Source organism: Hypomesus nipponensis, chromosome 20 (assembly GCF_054491055.1).
Source record: "Hypomesus nipponensis isolate SF chromosome 20, ASM5449105v1, whole genome shotgun sequence".
Taxonomy (NCBI): Eukaryota; Metazoa; Chordata; class Actinopteri; order Osmeriformes; family Osmeridae; genus Hypomesus; species Hypomesus nipponensis.
Genome location: NC_140380.1, coordinates 10,053,944 through 10,075,262, shown reverse-complemented (window position 1 = coordinate 10,075,262; position 21,319 = coordinate 10,053,944). Strand labels below are relative to the sequence as shown.

Here is a 21,319-nt window from a genome sequence, read left to right as displayed (position 1 = left end):
TTTGTATTTTTGGAAATCGGGGGTGTTAAGTGCAGTGTGGAAGAGACACGTTGTGTGGAAAAGAATAGATTTTTGTCTGACGAATGAACTTTGAGGTTCAGATAGTCTAAATGTTCCTCCCAGAGTCAACCCGCCCCTGTCAGCTAATTAGCCTACGTTCCTCCAACTACAGAAACTGTCTTCACAGTTCGGTACTCAGTTTGGTTTAGAACGGAGCTTACACAAGCGAGTAAAAGCCGTTATCTGCAGAAGTTACAAAAAAAAGAGACAAAATTGTGAACTCATCACAACTAGCTGAAATTCGATCGCTTCAAAATGCTCGACGGCGCATGATAGTTCAGAACATTTTGTTAGACTTGCGGAAAATCCTTTCTAACCACTTGGCATCTCTTCATTTCTGGCGTTTTTTTCTCACTTATCTACACGATGGTGTTGCTGACCTCCGTGTGTCCTCCAAGTGAAGGCATACACCTCCAACAAGCCGATATCACGGCTGTCTGGAACAGTGAGGGGCTCGGACCGGGGACTCTGTTAATCGCAGAAACGTGAGTTAACTCCGTTATTCACACTCATGTCATGCCATCATTTTAATATCGCATGTGTGATTACGTGGCATGCTCATTTTTATTTCCTTACCCCAAAACGCACAATGTATAAGTTGTTACACGTGCTTAAAACGGTGTGTGTTTGGTTAATGAGCATTTGGTGGAACACAGGCGCGTGTCGTGGTTCAATGTATCCGGGATGGGTTTCTGTCTGGATTACCAGTCAATCAGCCTCCACGCGATCTCACGCGACCTCACTTCTTACCCGAAGGAGCACCTGTATGTAATGGTCAATTCTAAACTCAAAGGTAAGGTTTCCTAAACGAGTTTTACTGTTACTACACCAATGAATGATTACGGATAGATTCTCACAAAACCAAAATTGCATAATAATTACGCTAGATATTGTTTTTTCCCTGATGAACAGTGTGAGTTCTCAGGCCACATCCCACATTCGGTGAGTTAGAAGTAAGATGCCAACAGCAAATGTTGGGAAACCAGGGTGTAGTTGTGACTTTCCAATGTTGCTGACTGTCCTGTTTTGCCCACAGTGTGCATTGTGCTATTGCGTATGGGCTCGCTGCCAGCCTGGGAAAGCCAGGATTAGAACACTCGATGCTCCCTCGAGCTTGTTTAGACCAGAACCCTCTTTGAATTACTGCATGGACAGGGTTTTTGGAGTTGTAGGTCATTGGGAAGTCACAGACGCACTTTTTACTCTAAATTTAAGTGGTTTTGAATCATAGCCATAAAATGTGATGGCTTAAAAATAAAAAAAACTTTAATGTTGCTGCCAGGACATTTTGCGCATTTTTGTGCGCTACCTGCAGGGAAACAGGCCTGTTCATGCGTTGACGGCTCTGCTTTGTTGTATGTGCGTATGTCCTTCCAGCTAATGGAGAAAAAGAAAACATAATAGAAGACGCGGATGATCAGAGTGAGAGCAGCGACGAAGACTGCGATGACGATTCCACAAGTCAAGTCACAGAAATCCGCTTTGTTCCCAGTGACAAGGCTTCCCGTAAGTGCTTTAAACGCACCCTAACAAACAAAATCACGCTCTTTAGCGCCATTATAAAACCAGAGTTTGTAGTTTGCCGGCAGTCTGAGATCGATTTTATCTCCATGTCCCTCCATTCCTCCCTCAGTGGAGGCCATGTTTACTGCTCTGACGGATTGCCAAGCCCTGCACCCCGACCCTGACGAGTCCGACTCGGACCTGGAGGGAGACGAGTATGACGTGGAAGAGGCTGGTGAGTTTGTGTGAACTGTGAAGAAACAACCTGTGACTAAATCTCAACCCCTTTAGACAACCAATTACACAACCAGTTACACAAATTCTCTTTGTGTTGGCTGACACTTAAGAATGTTCATTGTGAAGTTCCTAGGTTCACCCTTCAAAGGACCGAACAACCACGCACGCGTTCTTTCAGATCTCAATCGCCCGAAACCCGTTGATAAATCTGTGCCATGCCTTCCGCCACAGGAAGCTAATCTCCATTCCACATCCTGCCCCACAGAGAGCGAACAGATCGACCCCCCCACGTTCTACAACTTCGAGGAGGGCTTGTCCCATCTCACCCTGGAGGGCCAGGCCACCCTGGAGCGTCTGGAGGGGATGCTGGCCCAGTCTGCACCCCAGCCACGTCGCTGCATGGCTGGGGTCGACACCAAGGACTCCCTCCCCTGCAAAGGTAGATTAAATAAATATATTGTGTTTGTCCACAATATCCACAGGCCTTGTATAACTACATAGTACGCCAGAAAGCGTATATCGCGATACGCATTTCCACATTTTCCAATACGGCGATGCAGTTTGTCAAATGCAGTATGCCAAAAATACAAAGATAATCTACTGCATCCGTTCGCGTTTTGCGGTAGGAAAAGCTAGCATGTTTTTCTGGCCAATTCTGACTCAATTCTCAGCATCAACATGAACTACAGACATTGCCGAGTTACAGAGTTCTCGTTGCTCTCTAACACTGTGCCCCTTTCTGGTCAGCTCCGCGGTTAAAGAATGTAGCGCCACACACGACTTGACTTGACAAAAATAACGATTGATTTATCAGACGGTCTCATCCAGAGCGATTCACAGGGGAGGGGGGGGGACCTGCAAGTTTGGTGTGCGGTCGACTGCTCAACCACTGAGCTAAGCCTGTCCTAAAAAACTACAAACAAACATCTTAGATCTGCTACACACCAGCTCCCACACTGTGGGTAAGGCGGTGTACCGTGAAATTACAAATGCCGTGTTGGATAACAGAACATGGTCGTCGTACACATCTGAAGTGAATTCTCGTCAAGGTGGGGTCTGAAAAAAGCTTACTGTAGCAGTGTTTCCAGTGAGTGGTCAAGTGTTTTGGTTTGAGCTCGTGCGCAACATCATCCCCACAATTTGAGGCAAATCCCAGGGCCTTGGATTAGTAATCCCCGAACCAGATTTGGGTGCAGATTGCCTGGCGTTCTACCAGCAGATGGCCTAAGAGAAACTCATATAGAGAACCCACAGCCCAGTCACGTGACCACAGCTGTGTTGACATGTACGTACCAATATGTGCTCAGGAATTCCTTTCTATTTGAGGAGGGTCGGCAGCATGCTAACAGTACATGCTCTGTAATGTATACATGGTTTATCACCTCCCCATGTGTCGAAGAAGAGTTTGAAGAAGATTTGCTGCAGTGCATCTCTATTTATAGGACAGGACTACTAGGTGGCACAGGCACCCCAGTTTTCTTATTTGATGAAACCGTGGAAGTCTCGTACTCTAACAGGATTTTGCACATTTGTAACTTTTCTTTTCTAAAATCTCAAATTTGTGTCGTCCCCATCTGTCGACCCTTGGTCAGTCCCCACAACTCCCGTTAACGTAGACGGTAGCTTCGTTGCACCTCTGCCCCCGGTACTCCCTCCCCCTGTTCAACTTGAAGGCACTTCTGGGCAGTTGGGGTCACGAGGCAGTTTGAGGACGCCAATGAGCGTTTGTAACTGCCTCTCCAGTGGGTTCAAATAAGTGTGTAGATTGGGAAGGTTTTACTGCCTGTGGTTGTGGCTAACCGACCAATCATGTTCTGGGCCAACCAACACATGTTGGATGCTATAAAACCTGGTTTTGATAGACCTGTGCTTGAATGACCAAACTGGATTATAGGTGACCTTTCTGGTAGTAATTGTGTAGAACCAGAGTCAGTTGCCAACCAAACTGCATGTTGATCAGTGAAAAGTTTTACCACGGTGTCATTTCTTTCCCTGTTCTGCCGTGCTCATCACCTGCATTTTAAAGCGGACATTTCAGATTGTTGCACGGCCATTGTTGGTTTATGCTGAGTTGGCCATGATGTCAGTGTGCTCCGGGGTCCATCTGATAATCCTCTGTGTGAAATCTGATCTTTGTGTTTCAGAAGGAACAGAAAGGCCACTGTGTGCACCGGAATAAAGGTCTTGCGAAGTGGAGGAGTAGGGGGAGTTGAGAGGAGGCAGGAGGTGGGCTGGAGGAGTTTTAAGGTCAGATTGTGTAACAAATACCAGCCAAGTGAAGGCTCTGGCCTTTCTGCATATACATGGCAAAGTTGCTACTGGAAGGTGCTGAAGTTGCTACTGGAAGAACTAACAACATAAAAAGCAGCAATTGTGTTATTGTTTTGTGTATGTTCACATTTGTAACCTGACTTGAGGACCAGATTTTCTTCACTTTTGTGGACTGTTGTGTATTTGTCATAATGAATAGTAGTGATTTTGTATGAAGGAAACGAAATAAATGACTCATCGGCACGTTTGTTTTCATAGTCCCATGTGTACGTTGAGGATGGACAGACCCCTCTGGTCTTGTGATGATCATCAATGCCATAAATTCAAAGTAAAACGATTCATCAAACACTCTCATCCAGACGCCACAAACCATCACTCTTAAGACTCACTCGTAGACGCATGCTAGTTCGGAGGACGAGCATAACCCTGGAAGTGATGTCATTCCCAGAGAGGGTGTTTGCATGCATGCATGAGCCCGCATCAACACTGAATGCCCACAGGATTTATTTGAATTCCAACTGCCAACCCTTTTCAAGTGCTATTGTGGGCCATCTATGGGCTTCGTTTCTCTTCCGGGCAGACCGGTGCCCAGTTCTCTACCCCCCCACCCCCCCCACCGTATTGTTTTAAGAAAGAGGCTGCTTTGTGCGTGTCCGGCAGGGGGTCGGGTCCCACTGCCACAGAGAAGAATGATTTAGGGAAGAGAGGATCTGTGCTGACACATGCTGACAGTTCCAGACTCCTAACAGTCTCTCTCTTTTACTCATTCCTTCCATCATCCCCCCCCCCCCTCCCCTCGCAGGGAGAAAGTACAGCGTTCTCTCGCACGAGACCTCAACATCAGATACAAATGTATTCATACTGAAGGACGTTGTTGAGCCAGATTTTGCTCCAAGGTTACAACATTGCTCAAAAATTACAAAATAAAAAAACAAGGGTAAAAGACAACATGGTAATATACTAGTGTGGTTGATGACAAGGGAGTAAATGCTAGTAAAAGGTCGATCAATTATACGGCACATGATGGCGATAACGATATTGCACATGCCCAGTGATATTTCCTAAAGAGTTAACTAATATTGTACGTTATTAAACTAGTAAAAGACTGGATGCTTAAATGTAATTGTATTGCTCCTCCCTATAAAAGGGATGCATTCCTCTTTGAGGAAAGTATTTGGGAACTGAAAAGTTACTAAGCGAAAACAAAATCTTGCAGAACATGACCTCATGACCCTGAGCTTGAACAAACAAGCAGTTTCCAAAGTTGTTTGTATGTTTTTATCTACAGAACAGAAGTCCATTATTTACTAAGTTCTGAGTGGTCGTTTATGGAGATTTCATCATTGACCCAGATGTACTCCACCCTGTAACGTTTCCCTGAAGTCTCAAACTGATTACAGGCCCTCAAGCAGTACGGTTATCTGACGGAGGTAAAGCCACAAATATAATCACCGTCAGCTAAATCTAGTCATGCATGGCGTCTTTCACTTTGAAACATACTTTTTTTTTTTTTTTTTTTTTCATACTATATAAATTGCAAAATTGTACATTTCAACAGAAACATCAATCACCCGGAACATAAGATGAATTGATCAAAGGTTACTTTAGTGGAATGCATATCATTTTTATTAAAATTTGTTTAAGTAAAACACATTTCGTCCCAGGCAAACATAAGCAACATGATCTATAAATATTTTTTCTACAAGACCTTCACATTTGAAAGACCATATTACTTTTAAATTGTTCAAAACACTAAACTAAATCGGTTCTATATATAAAAGACAAAAGGATTCATTTGTACTCCAGTGAGGTAACTATAACGCTTCGTCCAGACTGGGCTCTTTGTCAGGACGAGAAGCTAACCTTTAAGGCACAGTTAATCAAACGTCTTTCTGTTTTATCACCCTTTAAACCTTGTGCGCTTGGACACAGGAACAATTTGAACATTCCTAGTATCCATGCAATGCATCAACCTCCAGTTAGACCTCCTTGATCACTACAGGCAAACCAACGGCTGACACAACCATTTCATAGCACACAAAATTGTCAAACCTAGCTTGACAAATACAAGCTTTTAAATTGTGCTTCGTGTTGACAAAAACAAAACAGGATTACAGTAGTAGTTTTCTTATTCGAGTTAGCCATGTATGTGATCTGTGTGAGTCGAGGGAGGTCAGAGGTCAGAAGCTGGCTGGACCTCTGTTCATGTTGAGTATGCTCCCTCACTCCAGCTGGGTCCCATTTTAAAGCAGCGTCCAGTTATTATTGCATGGTAATGCATGATGGGATAACTGTATGTACATATACTTCATTGAACTGTTCTAGTTCACCAGGCAGTATGGGCTTTTCTCATGAAATAACGCCTCGTATTATGTTTTTATCATTTATGTACTCATTATACCTTCTTACCCAACCCTTTACAACGAAGTGAAAACACGTTATGTTTTCTCATTAACATCTGACGTGAGTGTTACTGATTCTTCTTCTGGGCAACAGGGAACTCCAGTCCAACAGTGCTCTTACCGGAAAGGAAAGGAACAATTTTCTCAAATAGTAGGATGCAGCTTGTCATACCTGATGCACAGAGGGAGAGACAGAGAGAGAGAATTTCATACTTTCCACTATAGCATGTATCAAAATAACTGAACCCGTGGTGAACATAACACATTTGATGTATCAGGTTACCTGTGTGCCACACCACTAGACTTGAAATACATTTACGTTTATTCATTTAGCAGACACTTTTATCCAAAGCAACTTTGAGCTTTGGATAGTGCAAAGGTCACTGATAATAACAAGATAGCCCCAAAAACATTGTGGGTAGCCGAAACACAGACATATTGTGAACAACCAAAATAAGTGCCAAAGGGAAGAACCATAAGAGCATGTAAATAAACAAGTTACAATTAAACAACATGAATCGCTATAAGTGCAAGTGTACCTGTAGAAAAGCAAGTAACAGTAAAAAATATAGATATTTCACAGCAAGTACAACAATTTAAATCAGTTACCACTAACCAACAAGAGCAACAAATCTCTAAGCATGAGTCATCGTGATCCTGTAATATCATGTTATCAATATTAATATAAGATAACTGGATATAGGGGGGGGGGGGGGGGGGCAAATGGCATCCATTCCGTCTGTCTTACCCAACAATGGACCCAGCCAGTAGACAAAGCAATACTCCAGGAAGGTGTGTCCACTGCAAGGAAACTGGATGGATAAGGCCAGGACTGGGTTGAACACAGCTCCTGAAATACTACCACCTGTGAACGGACAACAGGGCTGGGATGGATGGTGTGACAGCTCACGCACCAAAACAACTTTGTACCGATGGTCCTCTGATCAAATCCATTTTACATTTACATTTTTAGTCATTTAACCCTTGTGTTCTCCTCGGGTCATTCTGACCCATCAGTCATTGTGACCCACCGTTGTTTGCAACAACTTTACCGCATACAAAAACAAAATGAAGCATTTTCTTTTAATCGTTGGGCTGTCTCAGACCCCCCACATTGCGAAGGTGAAAAGGAAATTATTTTTATTTGCTTTTGTATAGGGTAAAATTGGGTAAACACAACGATGGTTCATTGTGAACCTTTTGGTCATGACCCGAAGGCACAAGGGTTAACAGACGCTCTTATACAGAGCGACTTACAGTAAGTACAGGGACAATCCCCCCAAGGCAAGTAGAGTGCCAGGAATCGAACCGGCAACCTTCTGATTACTAGCTTGATTCCCTAACCGCTCAGCTACCTGTCTCCTTATCAGTGCGCGAACAATCAGCCCTCAGTTTTCTCTTTAGTAACGCATCAACACATTCCCTTCAGTTGTTAACTGACTGAAATAACATATAATCTGCTTGAATTTAAGCGTTTTATATCATTTGGGGTATTACATTCTTCTTATACTAATGTAGGGGAACAAACCTGCATAAACCAGCGATGTGATGATGGCTGCAATGGCATGGACCTGGAGTTTCTCCTCCACTTTATGAATGTGTATGACTGCGGCTTGGACGGAAAAGGTGCAGGCGAGCTCCACAGCCGCTGCCTCTATCAAGGTGCCACCGAGGGGGCTGAAACATTTAAATCCGAATCTTCCATGACTGACGTGTAGATCGGACAGTCCCAACGTCCAGACGTAGGGAGCCAAAAACTGCGCCGCTATCGCCGCGATGATTTGGCATGCTATCAAACACACTGCGCTCGCATAGGTGACTTCTCTGCGGTAAACGCGCTCAAAAGCACCATAGGGGTTGCAGAGCGCTCCTTGAAAAGTTGTTATGTGAACTACCGTGATTACGTAAGTTATGGTCAAACCAATGTACGGTTCGATTTGACCCGCTTCGCCCAGCAGTTTGAGCTCCTGTGTGCAAGCACACAGTTGAAACGTAGAGATTATCTCTGTTATGTAAAGGCCGTATTTGTTCCCAAAAAGTTGCGCAGTGGTGCGGCGGCTTGCTTCACAGAGACACACTATTGCTGCTAAAAGCACTAATGATATTCCCAAGTCTGCCATTATCGCAGAAGCCTCGTAGACCCGTCAATAATTGAGTTGTGGGTCTGTCCAACGCCGCTATTAGTATCCTACAGCATGCATCAAAGTCCACCGGCGTCCCGCGCGCGAGCCTAGTGGTAGTTGTCAGTACCAGGAAGTCGATGGATCAGCGACAACCACGTTTCAGAACTTTTTATGTTGAGACACTAGAGGGCGCAATATACACGTTAAATGCTATGATTACTTGAGTTGTCTTGGCTTCGATACAAGAAAGATTATAATCAATTTACTCTAAGATTTGGATATCGGTTGCTACTGCAACTTTAATTATCGATGAAAGGTTTAAATTGAAAGGGTTGTTAGAGAAGTTATATAAGATTTATTCCGATTATTTTATGCCAGAAGGCATCTTCCAACACTCACAATTATTAATATAACAAGTAATTAATACATCCTTGAGTGTGATAATTGGTCAGTATAGCCCAGGTCAGTCCAAGTTACTTCTAATTATAGTATTCAATTAGAGGCTAAATCATTTACACATACTTACAACACCCAGTTGGAAATGTACACAATACTATGACTACATGCCTTGATCACCTGATCAGCGGGTGTAAGAAATAGTATGTACATGATATTTTGATCATTACGTAGTGATTTATTCTTTATTTTTTACTTGAACAAGGCTGACCTCTCCTGTCCAAACAAGGAAGTGCTTCTATAAACATGACATCAGTCAAGTCAGTTCAGTAGGAAAGCATTTCAGAAGCAAAATGTCTTTAAACTACAAACTTTTATAAATACTGGATGACACACAGATCTATATATATATTTTTTTTTAAAGCAGGGTTCTGGCATTTGACCGAGTGGGAAGACGTTCTGCTGTAGCTTCATTTCTGAAATGCCCCCCCCCCCCCCCCCACCACCACGTGATATCTGTTCTGTATATTCCAGCATACAACAGTTCCGTTCTGTAAATGTTTTCCCACAAAAGTTTAAAAAAAAAAAAAGTTTTGAAAAGTTGAACATATATTTTAGGAAAAAGGTTTCTCAAAAGTTTTCAAAAATATATTATAATTATATAATTATAAAATATATTATTTTAGAAAAAAGTTTCAAATAAAGTTTAGAAAGGTTGAAAAAAATATTTTAGAGGAAAAGTTTACAATATCCCAACATCAAATTATTTGACTGTATATTGAGGGGACTAGTATGAGTAACCAGAGTAAGTTTCATGAATGTGGGACTTTCCTGGTCAGAAATACCCCAAATTTGAATACATTGGTCAGTCTTTGAATATCTATGTTCTCCTATCCAAATATTATTCTGTACCATTGCGCTGATGTAAAAGTAAACCAAAAAATAAACAAATTCTGCACATAAATAATATATAGGACAGACGAGAAGGGATGATTTGTGTCTTCTTCCTATCACTCTCAGGGTTAGGCAAATCATTCAGGCAAATCTGTGGGCAACCCCAGCTGATACTGTTGACCTGGCAGCCAATGAAACAAAATATTATTATGGAAATCAGATAAAGCCCAATTCCGCTGTGTAAACGGACTCACCTCATCTCCATCCTTAAACTATGCTTGATTCTCCCTTTCTTGACCTGTGTGCTTATGCGTTTACATTCGTTGCGCTTCATTTCAATCGCTTTGAATTAAAATGTTTGCTGAATGTTTGTCCCTTCAGTCCTCTCTCACGCGGAGATGTTTTGTGTAATTATGGAGCGAATGAAAAATAACCGTCATTGTCCTTCCCTCAACTCTTTGTGCTCTTGGGCCAATTGTTTGTGAACCTCGTTCCTCGTGATGGCCTAATTGGCATGAGAAGAAAGCCCCTTCGTCCGTTACTAAGCGCTGCCGTGGTCGGTCTCTGACAGAGTTGTTTGGACTTCCTGCCGGGAACAAGAACTTGATATCTCACCCTCGACGTGAAACCCCTTCATCTGCCAGGACCGTGGTGCAGCAGACGCCATAGGCAGACAACCCCAAAATTGAAAAACGAATAGAAATAATAAACCTTTTTCTCATTTTTTTTTCCATGGGGCTCGAAATTCCTGGCGGTGTTCCTGCCCGTAGGAAAGACATGTACAGTACCAGTCAAAGGTTTGGGAAAATGTGTCCAAACTTTTGACTGGTACTGTATGTACCAGGGGCGAATCTAGGTTCCCACATTTGGGGGGGCTAAGCCCCTGGATAAAACCTATTATTTTTCCTGTAAACCACCAAAACTAGGGGGGTCTGGGGGCATGTTCCCCAAGAAGACATTTTTGAAAATATCCTTTTAATAGTGTACTCTAGTGGGTTTTAGAAAGAGAAATTAACAAATGTAGATTAAAAAAAATATTTTTTATTTTTATTTTTTTGGGGGGGGGCTAATGAAACTAAACAGGGCTAGAATGTATGTACACACATTCCCACTTACTGTTGGGCTCAACATTAACAACTGACTCATTCTAAATGGAGTTCATGTGCAAACATGCGTACAGACAGGCCTGTGTATATGTAACCGAATCGTTGAAACTCACTCCTCAGGTACGTAATGGGTTACCCGTGTCAATGAATAGCTATCTTTTCTTTGGCGTAGCTGGTAGTGGTTGCGCTTGGCAGTCAGAGGTGGTGCGTTCGAGACCAGGCAGGGATGAACAAATGGTCCATAAAGCCTTTAGGATGGAGCAAGATCCCGTCTGTTACACCCCCGTTACACACACACTCACACACACACCCACACACACCAACCTGCATTTAATCTCCACTCTTAAAAATAATATATTTCTGTATCGTAAACCAGATCTGCTTATGTAAGAGCTTTTACTGTGGAGTTTGTCAATAGGACCTCATGACTCACTGTTAATGAGCTTTGGCCTTAAACAGTAGCTTTTTAGTGCTACAATACTAACCTTTCACAAGCCTTCACCTGATACACAGTGAGTACATCGAGGGAGAAAGGTTGGAATAACATCAGTGTTTTGTAAACATTTGACATTGTCTTCATTTAAATTGGATGCTTTAAACCAAAGCTGCGTACAAATAGTTAATTTGGAATGTACTAGTACTTTGTAAGCACATACTTATCAGTGTCTAAACAATTATGTTTTTGTTATTTGTTTTGGCTGCAGTGCTGTGTACTGTTAAACTGTTATCAAATGTTTTTAAGACAGCATCCTTTTCTAGTTCATGATCCTGTCAGTATTCAATCATTTCCAACAGGATTTGTACACAACAAAAAAACACAAGGAAGGTCACCTGTGATAAATACTTTTGGTGTGTACTGTTGAAGATTAAATATTTAGATAACATTTGGGGGCAAAACGCCCTACAAGCTAACCTAATGTGAATTCACTGCTGTTCGACCCTGAACAACCAACAGCAAGGGACAGGACAGGAGACATGTTCCTTGTTCCTCGTACGGCGGGCCTGTTTTGTAAGAGTTCGTCGGCCAATCAGGACTATCCATTGTCCACGTTGCCACCCGCTCAAAGAAAGCTTTAAACCCTCTTTCATCCAGGCTACATTGTTTGCATATGATCTCCATTTATAATTTGTTAATTAGTGTCCATAATTTAAGTCCACCAGCATCTGTTTACAACAAAGGATCAAAGTATTTCACATTGCTCTTATTACTAATGTATGGGTTCAAAGGCACGCGATTTTAATGCAGTTAGCCTGCGCGTAGGGTGGGTTACTCAGACAGGTCGAAAACAACAGTCTTCTTATCCAGAATATCAGCTGTCCTGAACTGACCAAAGGTTCACATGCCTACAACTTACAAAAGACAAGTACTTAAACCTCTATGTATCGACATCAGAAGAAATGTTCTCAACATAAAATCATTTTTGAATTTCGGAAATATTACTCTTATTGTTCTAATGAAATAAATGAAAAAAATAAAACATAATAATCCCCCACCTACCATGGACTATTCTGTTTTCAGAGCTGTCCACCCTATACATACACATGTATTGTTATTAAATGTATGCTTTTAAATGTACATAATGCTGAGGTAGAAGAATGGAAGAAACGTATGCAGGGGGAGAGCATTTCTCATGGCAGGCCTTGTTTTCCATTTGATGTAAACGCAACTCTCCCCCTGCTAACACTGACTAGGAAAGTGTTACATGCACGAAATTTACTCAGGTTACTCATGCTAGTCCCCTCGGTGTACAGTGAGAATCATTTGATGAACAGACATTAGAGTACATAACAGACATTAGAGTGCGGACGGAGAGGCCTGATCAATACGAGAGGCACCCCCTTATGAAAGCTGTGCATCTGATCGCACAACACCGGATCATATAATACCGTGAGATCTCGGGATAACAACCCCGGCTCGTGTGTTGGTTTCGCTCCCTTTGGGATCACTGAGTTTATTTCTCCTCAGAATCTCCTCAGAATATCCATATGGAGTTGAGCTCAAAGTTGTCAACAGGGGCTGATGAGTTTCTTAGACTGATATGTGCCTATATGTAATATAGCCGAAATACACTTCCCAATATTCATATCATGCTTAAGAAAACGTAGGTCCCCTTTGTGCGCAAAAAAAAGTAGGTTATTTACCTTCAGTGCACACAGTATGGGACATTGGGACAAAGACGCCTTTTAACTGACGTGAACGCGGCAGAGCTTCTCACAATCATGACCAGCGTAATTGGGTCCTTCATTTTAAAACGTTGGTTATGCCACAGTTAATCTAAAAGACATTACAGCAACTACGAGCCTATCCCTTTACGTAAGACCAAATGGCTTGATAGTAAAAACTTCCGATCCCCCGCCTCCGCAGGGGTTTGAGAGCATGCACTCCCTAACAATGATTGTTACTAATTCCTCCGAACCGATGGGGCTGCAGCTGTACACGAACTGTACACAGCAAACTACTCACATCGGTATTCGACCATTGAACTTTAACTCAGGTAATCGGAGATTGAACGGGGAATATTAATTTAAAATACATAAACTGTAGATTAAATATCCGAGTCTCCATTGGCAACAGGTGTCGGTCGGTCGACGTCAACAGACTTTCTGTCAGGACTATCTGCACGAGTTGCGTAGAGATCGTTCACCGTAAAGATCTGTACGCACTGCGGCTTCCGCGGTAACGGCAGAGACCTGCTCGCTAAGGTAATTATAGCTTAGCCTATTTACACTAAAACCGGTAAAGAATTCGTCGTTCTCTTCGATTCATTGAACAAGCCCATTTGATACCCTGCGGTCAGTCAGTGTGCTCGCGGATTATGAAAAGCATCTCGCGCAAAGCTTGGCTCTATAGCCTACTGGTACCTGTCATTCTCTTTGAATATTCCTGGATGGTTATTTCAGCATTTCTGATCAACTCAAACTGCAGGAAGACTGATGTAATGTCGAGACTAAAGGATCAATTATGTTTCCTGGATGAAGTTCACAACTTGTCTGTTGTAGCCTTAACCACAAGTCCCTGGCTTTATACCAATCTACATAATGTACAAAAAACAGTGCTTAATAATGTTTTCCCTGCCGAAAAAAGACAGCATAAAAATTACTAACATGGTAGTATTTTGCTAATGTGAAGAAATAATCAGCTTTTTTTCCAAAGCGAACCGTCATATTTAAAAGATAAAGTACTTGGATGAATCAGTGTTTACTTGTGGGGGAGGGGGGGGGGGGGGCTTTCACTCATCACTGACTGATGTTTACACACCCTTAAACACGTGTTTACACATCAGTGTGATGACACAATACATTTCGCCATCAGAGAGTTTTTCATCCCAGATTGTCTGTCTGTCTCTCTCTCTCTCTCTCTCTCTCTCTCTCTCTCTCTCTCTCTCTCTCTCTCTCTCTCTCTCTCTCTCTCTCTCTCTCTCTGTCCCCACCCCCCAAAAACCTTCTCTCATCCCCAGTCTCTGCCTGTTCTGGAGGCTCTTGGGGTTATGTTGCTGTATGTTTAAGGTGTGTGTGTGAGCCATGGCCTCTCCTACCACGCTGTCTAAGCTGAAACTGGGCAGGTTGCGAGTGGTTCGTCAGAAGTTGCTTCAGCGCTACGAGCACCAGCCCCTGGTGTCCTGTCTGGCTGGCCTGTATGGTTGCCAATGGAGACGCTACCAGAGGACCCGTGTCCAGCCGGGAGATTGCTGCTGCAGCAAGGTCAGAGGTCACGCCAATACACACACGTACACACACACACACACATACACACACACACATATGTTGTGTACATCTATCCTTGTGAGGAGTTAGAATTCAGTCCCATTCAAAATCCATTTTTTTATAACTCCTAACCTTAACTCTAACCTCAACCCAAAAACCTAACTTGAATACTATAAACCGTCCCTAACTCCTAACCCCAACCCTTAACATAATTCCAACCACAGAGAGACACACACACACGCTTCTCTCTCTTTGAAACACACACAAAATCTCAACACATCAATCATGAACATGACAAAGGCTACCAAAAAAACTCTACAAAGAAAGGCTTGTGTGTTGCCTTTCATAACCAGGCTTAACAATCAAATGAGCAGTTTTTCTAGCATTCCTCTCTCTCCTTGAGAGTTCAATGGTCATTCCCTTTACAAGGAGCGGTAAAACACAGCTCTGTATGTTTTGGATTTGTAAACGCCGGCTCCACGCCTTCCCAGTTACGTGCTATGTTTGTGTTTGTCGTCTCTGCAGTTGGAGGGTGCTAGTTTAGTCCTCCTCGTGGTGACCTGTTCATTCACCCTGGTGTTTCTGTATTTCTGGAGCGAAGCACAGAATGACTACAATGATTTTGACTGGTAAGTTTGCACACAGACACAAAACACACAAACACACATACTGTATATACACTCACTTTACACACTTACACACACACATATACTGTACACATACACACACACACACACATACTGTACACAGCACACACACACTCCCCATTTCTCGGCACAGACGCAAGTTCGTGTTTAACCTCTGTGGCTGTGGTTCACACAGTAGGAGTGGCAGTTCCCATTGAAATCCAGTGCTGTTTCTGTTGAGATCATCCTGTCCTTCCCTTCATAAAATTACCTCAGCGTCTTCCAAGTTAGTCTGACGACTGCAGTCTCAGTTTTTACTCCGAGCTTCCTTCACAGTCTCCTTTTTTTTCCTTCTCCATCCCTCTGTCCTTCATGCACATCCTTACTCACTTACTCATTCCCTCCCTCTCTCAACTTTTCCTTCCTTCCTTCCTTCCTTCCTTCCTTCCTTCCTTCCTTCCTTCCTTCCTTCCTTCCTTCCTTCCTTCCTTCCTTCCTTCCTTCCTCCCTCCCTCCCTCCCTCCCTCCCTCCCTCCCTCCCTCCCTCCCTCCCTCCCTCCCTCCCTCCCTCCCTCCCTCCCTCTCTCTCTCTCTCTCTCTCTCTCTCTCTCTCTCTCTCTCTCTCTCTCTCTCTCTCTCTCTCTCTCTCTCTCTCTTTCTCTCCCTCTCTCTGTCTCTCTCTCTTTCTCTCCCTCTCCTCTCTGTAGGTTTAACTTTGGGAACCTGGGCTTCTGGTTTCCCTGGTCTGTGGTGTTACTGGTCATTGCTGCAGCCTTCTTCACCTATGTCGCCGTGCTGCTGGTAAGGAGAGGGGATTAGGAACACGGGGCCCCTCCAAGGGGGGGTCCAGAGGTGCACACAAACATCCAACATAAATCAATGACTCCCCAGGGTCCCCCTCCCCTAACCACTGGGGTCTTCTGCCCCAAGCTGTGAACATCACAGCATCCTCCACTGACGATGAAGGATCCAGATAGTCTTTGCTGTGAAAGCAGAAGAAAGAGCGGAAGGTTTTAGTGGAGTTTCCAGAAGGGGCAGTGTATCAGTAAGGTCTTTTACGATGGATGGTTGGATAGATTAATTTATTGATTTAGTGTCCCTCGGTGTTGTGCTCAGTTTTGTCCACTAGATGTCACCCTTACTCATGCGCCCTTTAGTATGCAACAGCTGTTTGTCATCACAAATTAGTTGATTCGCTCCTCTCTCTCCCGTTGGAGGAATGTTTTGTTTGGTCCTTTGTGAGTTAGGGTGCTTTCACACCTGACATGTTTGGTCCGTTTCAATCGGACCATGGTCCGTTTTCTCTGAAAGTACGGTTCGTTTGGAGAGGTGAGAACACGCATTCGAACTCTAGTGCGGACCAAACAACCGAACCATGGTCCCCCTAAAAAGATGGGACTCGGTCCGGTTCCAAGTGAACCATGGTTCGGTTCGCTTTAGGTGTGAACGTAATTGGACTTAATATTGACCTATTCCAGGAAGCAAACCAAAATGTAGTGCATTGTGGGTTGAAAAAGGAATTTACACTTGGCGGAGACAGCGGTTCATTAGCAGCGAAATTATTGAGGGAAAGCGTGGGGCAATGATGAAGTGAAGGAACGGCAAATATGGTCTGATGATCATATTGCAGAGATACTTGTGGAGACAGAGTAGCGAGGTATTTAAATGATTTAGTGATATAGGCCTAGGTACTGAAATAAAGCGTCAATATTGCACAGTGGACCAATGTTGGTTGAAAGTTACAAACTTAGACAGCTAAAAGTGCGTGATGTTCTATGGAAAAGTGGTAGCTCGTCAGACGAAAACATATCATTCCCATGGTTTGATAACCTGGATATAATCCTGAGTAAAAGACCAACGAGCAACCCAAAAAACGTGGTCGTGCAACACCAAATAACAATTAAAGATAGTATTGCGATCGCAATACGCTGCTGTTGCTCCATTGTTGTTTGTGACAAGGAAGTGATTTTCCCTCACACATTTTCTGGCCAATAGATTAACAACCTGTATGACCGCGTGTCATAGTTTTTTTTTATGTCAGTTTTTTTTCAAACGTTGGTTCGCTTAAAACAGGACCGTGTGAACACTAACCGGACCTAATGAAAAATGCAACAAAGTAGCAACTCATCCACTGATTCGGACCAAGCAAACGGACTAATAAGTGTGAAAGCACCCTAAATGTCCCTGTGTGTGTGTGTGATCTGACCGTGTGTGTGTGTGATCTGACCGTGTGTGTGTGTGTGTGTGATCTGACCGTGTGTGTGTGTGATCTGACCGTGTGTGTGTGTGATCTGACCAAGTGTGTGTGTGATCTGACCAAGTGTGTGTGTGTGTAATCTGCAGCTGTTGGCGGTGTGTTTGCTTGCAGAGGGACAAAAGCTCTACCTCCACTGGGGACACAAGGTAAGCACATCACCCTACATCCTTACAGTCCTCTGAAGCTGTTAACAGTCCCCATTGTACCTGATGTTAATATGAGGAGTGAGTTTTTCTCCTACAGTGAGATTTTTTGGGAGTTTTTCCCTGTCTTCCTTGAGGGGCAGTTCTATGGGTGTATATGAAGCCCTCTGTGACATTGCTTGTAGAAAGGGCTATACAAATACATTTAGATTTGATTTGACCTCTGTGTACTTCCTTCACCTCCACCCACATCTCACAACTAATGTCTTACTGTCGTGCGCTGTCGTTCGTTACAGAATTAGACACAACAGCCCCTTCTGTGTTGCTTTGGACAAGATGGCTGACTGGTTTCCTGAATAATAGTTTATCTTGGACTGTTTTATTATTTTATATTATGGGGGGGTCTCTTTTTCTGACTGCTGTTGGCTGCGTAACTGTCAGGTGTTTGGGAGGCTGAGAGGTTAGGGGATTGGGGATTAATCAGAAGGTTACTGGTTCGGTTCCCGGCTGTGCAATATGACGTTGTGTCCTTGGGCAAGGCACTTCACCCTACTTGCCTCGGGGGGCAATGTCCCTGTACTTGCTGTAAAGTCGCTCTGGATAAGAGCGTCTGCTAAATGACTAAATGTAAATATAATGTACATGTTTACAGATCGGTATCCTGGTATCTTTGGCCTTTTCTATCGTGGCAACAGCCGTCCTCTCAGACCTATGGAGCAAAGAGTGGACCACACTTCTCCTGTCTTTCCAGGCGAGTCCTTTCTCTCTCTCCATCTTCCTTTTTCTTTTCCCTTTTCCTTTCCCGTCAGAGACCAAATAATTCATAGTGTTTTTTTGTCGTTTTAAAAGGTGACCGCGCCGTTTTTGCATGTGGGCGGAGTCTTGCTGATGACACTCTTGTCCTGGCCAATAGCCTTGCATTTCTTTCGCATGAACAGGAAAGGTGAGAAAGCGTGACCTAAAGTGGAAACTGATTTGCGCTGCAAACACGACACACACCACATACACCCCAGTGGCAAAGCTGGTGCCTAAAGGTCAAGAGGTTGCAGATTCAAATCCCCTCCTGTACATTGTAAGCTTTTAGCATGAAACATCATGTAGCACTATTATTAGGAGTAGTAGTAGTATTATGCTTTGTAGCTCTGGACTGCACGATACAAACTAATGAAATAAATATTGAATAAGTTAATCAGTATTATTACACAAGGTTTAAGTAGTGTGAGACGTATGATAAAAGCTATTTATAGTGTTATTATTATTCTTAGTAGTAGTCGTATCTTTCAGTGTGTTGAAGCGGGGAGCGTGTGATGTGAAGCCTTGTGTGTTCCAGTTGGACGAGGGCTCATCGTGGGGGTGTATGTGTCCGTGCTGGGGGCGCTGTACCTGGTGCCCCTGGGGTTGTACTCCCCCTGCATCAAGGAGGAGGGCAGGCTGGGCCCAGCGCCAGCTCTCATCGGACACAGGGGAGCACCTATGGTGAGGATCAACCAGACCTGGGCCACTCAAAACAACCATGTGAACGAATGTCAACGAGTGGAGAGGTGCATTTGATTCGGTTCACATCTGACCCCTCTCGGGAGTCAGCCCGGAGACGTTCGGCTTGGAATCGCAGTGAGATTCGAACCGAGTGCCGGTTCAAGTATTTGGAAATGGTGACTGACCCAGGTCTGAAGGTGGCTCGTTCACATCACTAATTGCCTAGCACTTCCATCTCTCTGTTTGGGATTATCTACCCCGAGGGTAGATTACTGTTAATCCTTAGATAATTGTGTGTGTGTTGACGCACAGCTTGCTCCAGAGAATACCCTCATGTCATTTGAGAAGGCGCTGGAAGCCGGGGGACAAGGGCTGGAGACCGACGTCACTATCAGGTCGGCCAAACATCTCTCTCCTCCTAACGACGACAAACACCGGTCGCTTAACAACACTAACATTGGCAAACACCGCTAACCGACCGGCGTTTGTGACCCCCTGTTGCCACAGCTACGACGGCGTACCGTTCCTGATGCACGACCGGACCCTGAAGAGGACCACCAACGTCCAGGACGTGTTTCCCAACAGGACGGACGCGCCGGCGGCCATGTTTACCTTGGCTGAGCTGGAGATGCTCAACGCGGGTTCCTGGTTCTTCTCGGTGAGAGAATGTTTTTTTTTTTGCGTTTATTTTGACAGCTCTCCCCTCTGCAGTGTCATATAGCCAAGCTCAGAGGAAGCTGGTATTGATTTCTGCTGGCCAAGCTCATTTTCTGTGTTTTTGTAATAAATAACAGGAGGGAGTCAAGGAAAGCATTGACGTCCTGGGTTGTGTGGTGACGCCATTATGAAACTTTAGATACAGAACTTATTGATATGTGTTACATCAGTGTGCTACCACCTTAATTATGTATCGACTCTGTCAATGCTTTTCAGTTTTTGTCTTCCTCTACCCACATCTCTCTGGTTGTTGCTCTTTCTCTTGCTCTCTGTCTCCCTCACTCTCTCTCTGTAGCGTGACCCATTCGGCACAGCCAGATCTCTGCGTGCTGAGGACCGGGCGTGGGCCCAGAACCAGTCGGTCTGCACCCTCAAGGCCTTCCTGGACCTGGCTGCCCGGAGGAACAAGCTGGTGATCTTTGACCTGTACAGGCCGCCCAGGGGCCACCCCTACAGGGACACCTGGATCTCACGCACCCTGGACGTCATCCAAAACCAGTCGTCCATCCGCTCCAGTCAGGTAGGGGGCGCTGTGGGACGCGTTTTCCCAGGAACAAGTCATGTAGCATTTTCTGTAAGTGGTACCCAGGAGATGTGAGATACGAAAGGATCATTATGAATGTGTGTGTGTGTGTCAGGTGTTGTGGCTGCCTCCAGACCAGCGAGCCCTAGTCCAGGAGAAGGACCCTGACCTCCAGCAGACCTCAGGCAGCCTGCTGCCCCTGGAGGAGCTGCAGCACAACCACATCGTCAAGCTCAACCTCCACTACAGCTCCATGTCCACCCAGCTCATCAGGTGTGAGAGTGTGTGTGTGTGTGTGTGTGTGTGTGTGAGAGAGAGAGTCTGTAGTATGGGAGTCAGGTGGCTGAGTGGTTAGGGTATCGGGCTTGTAATCTGAAGGTCGCCAGTTCAATTCCCGGCCGAGCCAAATGACGTTGTGTCCTTGGGCAAGGCACTTCACCCTACCTGCCTCTGGGGAGTGGCCCTGTACTTACTGTAACTGGATAAGAGCGACTGCTAAATGACTAAATGTGTGTGTGTGTGAGTCTGTACTGTAGTGTGTGTGTGTGTGTGTCTCCAGGGCTGTTTGTGCTCTAACCTGCCCTCCCCACAGTGAGCATGCAGCGGTGAACATCAGCACCAACCTGTATGTGATCAGCCAGCCCTGGCTGTACTCCCTGGCCTGGTGTGCTGGAGCCCACTCCGTCACCACTAACGCCCCTCAGCTGCTCCGCACCCTGCATAGGCCCCTCTTCCTCATGGTGAGAGCGCCGTCATCTTTATACGATTACACAAACGCATTGGCAGTTTAAATTTATGTTTTGTACTTTTTAAGTGTGATATTCTTTGCTTGGTGGGTTATATGGTTAGCCAATATGCTGTCATTTTATTCCTTAATCCC

The 21,319-nt window shown here is 44.3% G+C and overlaps 3 protein-coding genes across 3 annotated transcripts in view; 2 read left to right on the top strand and 1 right to left on the bottom strand.

Annotated features, from left to right (window-relative positions):
* Positions 1 to 166: 166 nt before the first annotated feature.
* On the top strand, positions 167 to 4,314 carry LOC146246363 (methylosome subunit pICln-like). Its single transcript, XM_084684268.1, has 6 exons — positions 167 to 545; positions 717 to 853; positions 1,438 to 1,566; positions 1,694 to 1,798; positions 2,066 to 2,239; positions 3,945 to 4,314. The coding sequence occupies exons 1-6, from the start codon at positions 427 to 429 to the stop codon at positions 3,977 to 3,979; spliced, it is 699 nt and encodes a 232-aa protein (XP_084540394.1). The 5' UTR covers positions 167 to 426; the 3' UTR covers positions 3,980 to 4,314.
* A 1,311-nt stretch (positions 4,315 to 5,625) lies between these two features.
* LOC146246362 (aquaporin-11-like) lies at positions 5,626 to 8,681 on the bottom strand. The gene is made up of 3 exons (XM_084684265.1): positions 8,002 to 8,681; positions 7,222 to 7,338; positions 5,626 to 6,645 (listed from the first exon to the last, which is right to left on the bottom strand). The coding sequence occupies exons 1-3, from the start codon at positions 8,591 to 8,593 to the stop codon at positions 6,542 to 6,544; spliced, it is 813 nt and encodes a 270-aa protein (XP_084540391.1). The 5' UTR covers positions 8,594 to 8,681; the 3' UTR covers positions 5,626 to 6,541.
* Positions 8,682 to 13,404: 4,723 nt separating this feature from the next.
* Positions 13,405 to 21,319, top strand: part of LOC146246361 (glycerophosphodiester phosphodiesterase domain-containing protein 5-like) — an 11,730-nt gene continuing 3,815 nt past the window's right edge. Inside the window, exons 1-14 of the mRNA XM_084684250.1 lie at positions 13,405 to 13,487; positions 13,568 to 13,695; positions 14,451 to 14,694; positions 15,223 to 15,326; positions 16,031 to 16,124; positions 17,667 to 17,726; positions 18,376 to 18,474; positions 18,573 to 18,666; positions 19,054 to 19,199; positions 19,512 to 19,594; positions 19,707 to 19,857; positions 20,212 to 20,436; positions 20,555 to 20,712; positions 21,032 to 21,179. Coding sequence (XP_084540376.1) covers positions 14,515 to 14,694; positions 15,223 to 15,326; positions 16,031 to 16,124; positions 17,667 to 17,726; positions 18,376 to 18,474; positions 18,573 to 18,666; positions 19,054 to 19,199; positions 19,512 to 19,594; positions 19,707 to 19,857; positions 20,212 to 20,436; positions 20,555 to 20,712; positions 21,032 to 21,179 — 1,542 coding nt within the window. The 5' untranslated portion in view covers positions 13,405 to 13,487; positions 13,568 to 13,695; positions 14,451 to 14,514. The remainder of the gene's footprint in view (positions 13,488 to 13,567; positions 13,696 to 14,450; positions 14,695 to 15,222; positions 15,327 to 16,030; positions 16,125 to 17,666; positions 17,727 to 18,375; positions 18,475 to 18,572; positions 18,667 to 19,053; positions 19,200 to 19,511; positions 19,595 to 19,706; positions 19,858 to 20,211; positions 20,437 to 20,554; positions 20,713 to 21,031; positions 21,180 to 21,319) is intronic.

What these genes read in the sequence shown, in the direction of transcription:
- LOC146246363 (XM_084684268.1), top strand. Translation starts at nt 427, where the DNA reads ATGGTGTTGCTGACCTCCGTGTGTCCTCCAAGTGAAGGCATACACCTC. An exon ending in GGTCAATTCTAAACTCAAAG is followed by an intron (nt 854 to 1,437) that starts GTAAGGTTTCCT and finishes ATGTCCTTCCAG; the next exon opens with CTAATGGAGAAAAAGAAAAC. An exon ending in GTATGACGTGGAAGAGGCTG is followed by an intron (nt 1,799 to 2,065) that starts GTGAGTTTGTGT and finishes CCTGCCCCACAG; the next exon opens with AGAGCGAACAGATCGACCCC.
- LOC146246362 (XM_084684265.1), bottom strand. Translation starts at nt 8,593, where the DNA reads ATGGCAGACTTGGGAATATCATTAGTGCTTTTAGCAGCAATAGTGTGT. An exon ending in CACATCGCTGGTTTATGCAG is followed by an intron (nt 7,339 to 8,001) that starts GTTTGTTCCCCT and finishes GTCCGTTCACAG; the next exon opens with GTGGTAGTATTTCAGGAGCT. An exon ending in CTGGCTGGGTCCATTGTTGG is followed by an intron (nt 6,646 to 7,221) that starts GTAAGACAGACG and finishes TCTGTGCATCAG; the next exon opens with GTATGACAAGCTGCATCCTA.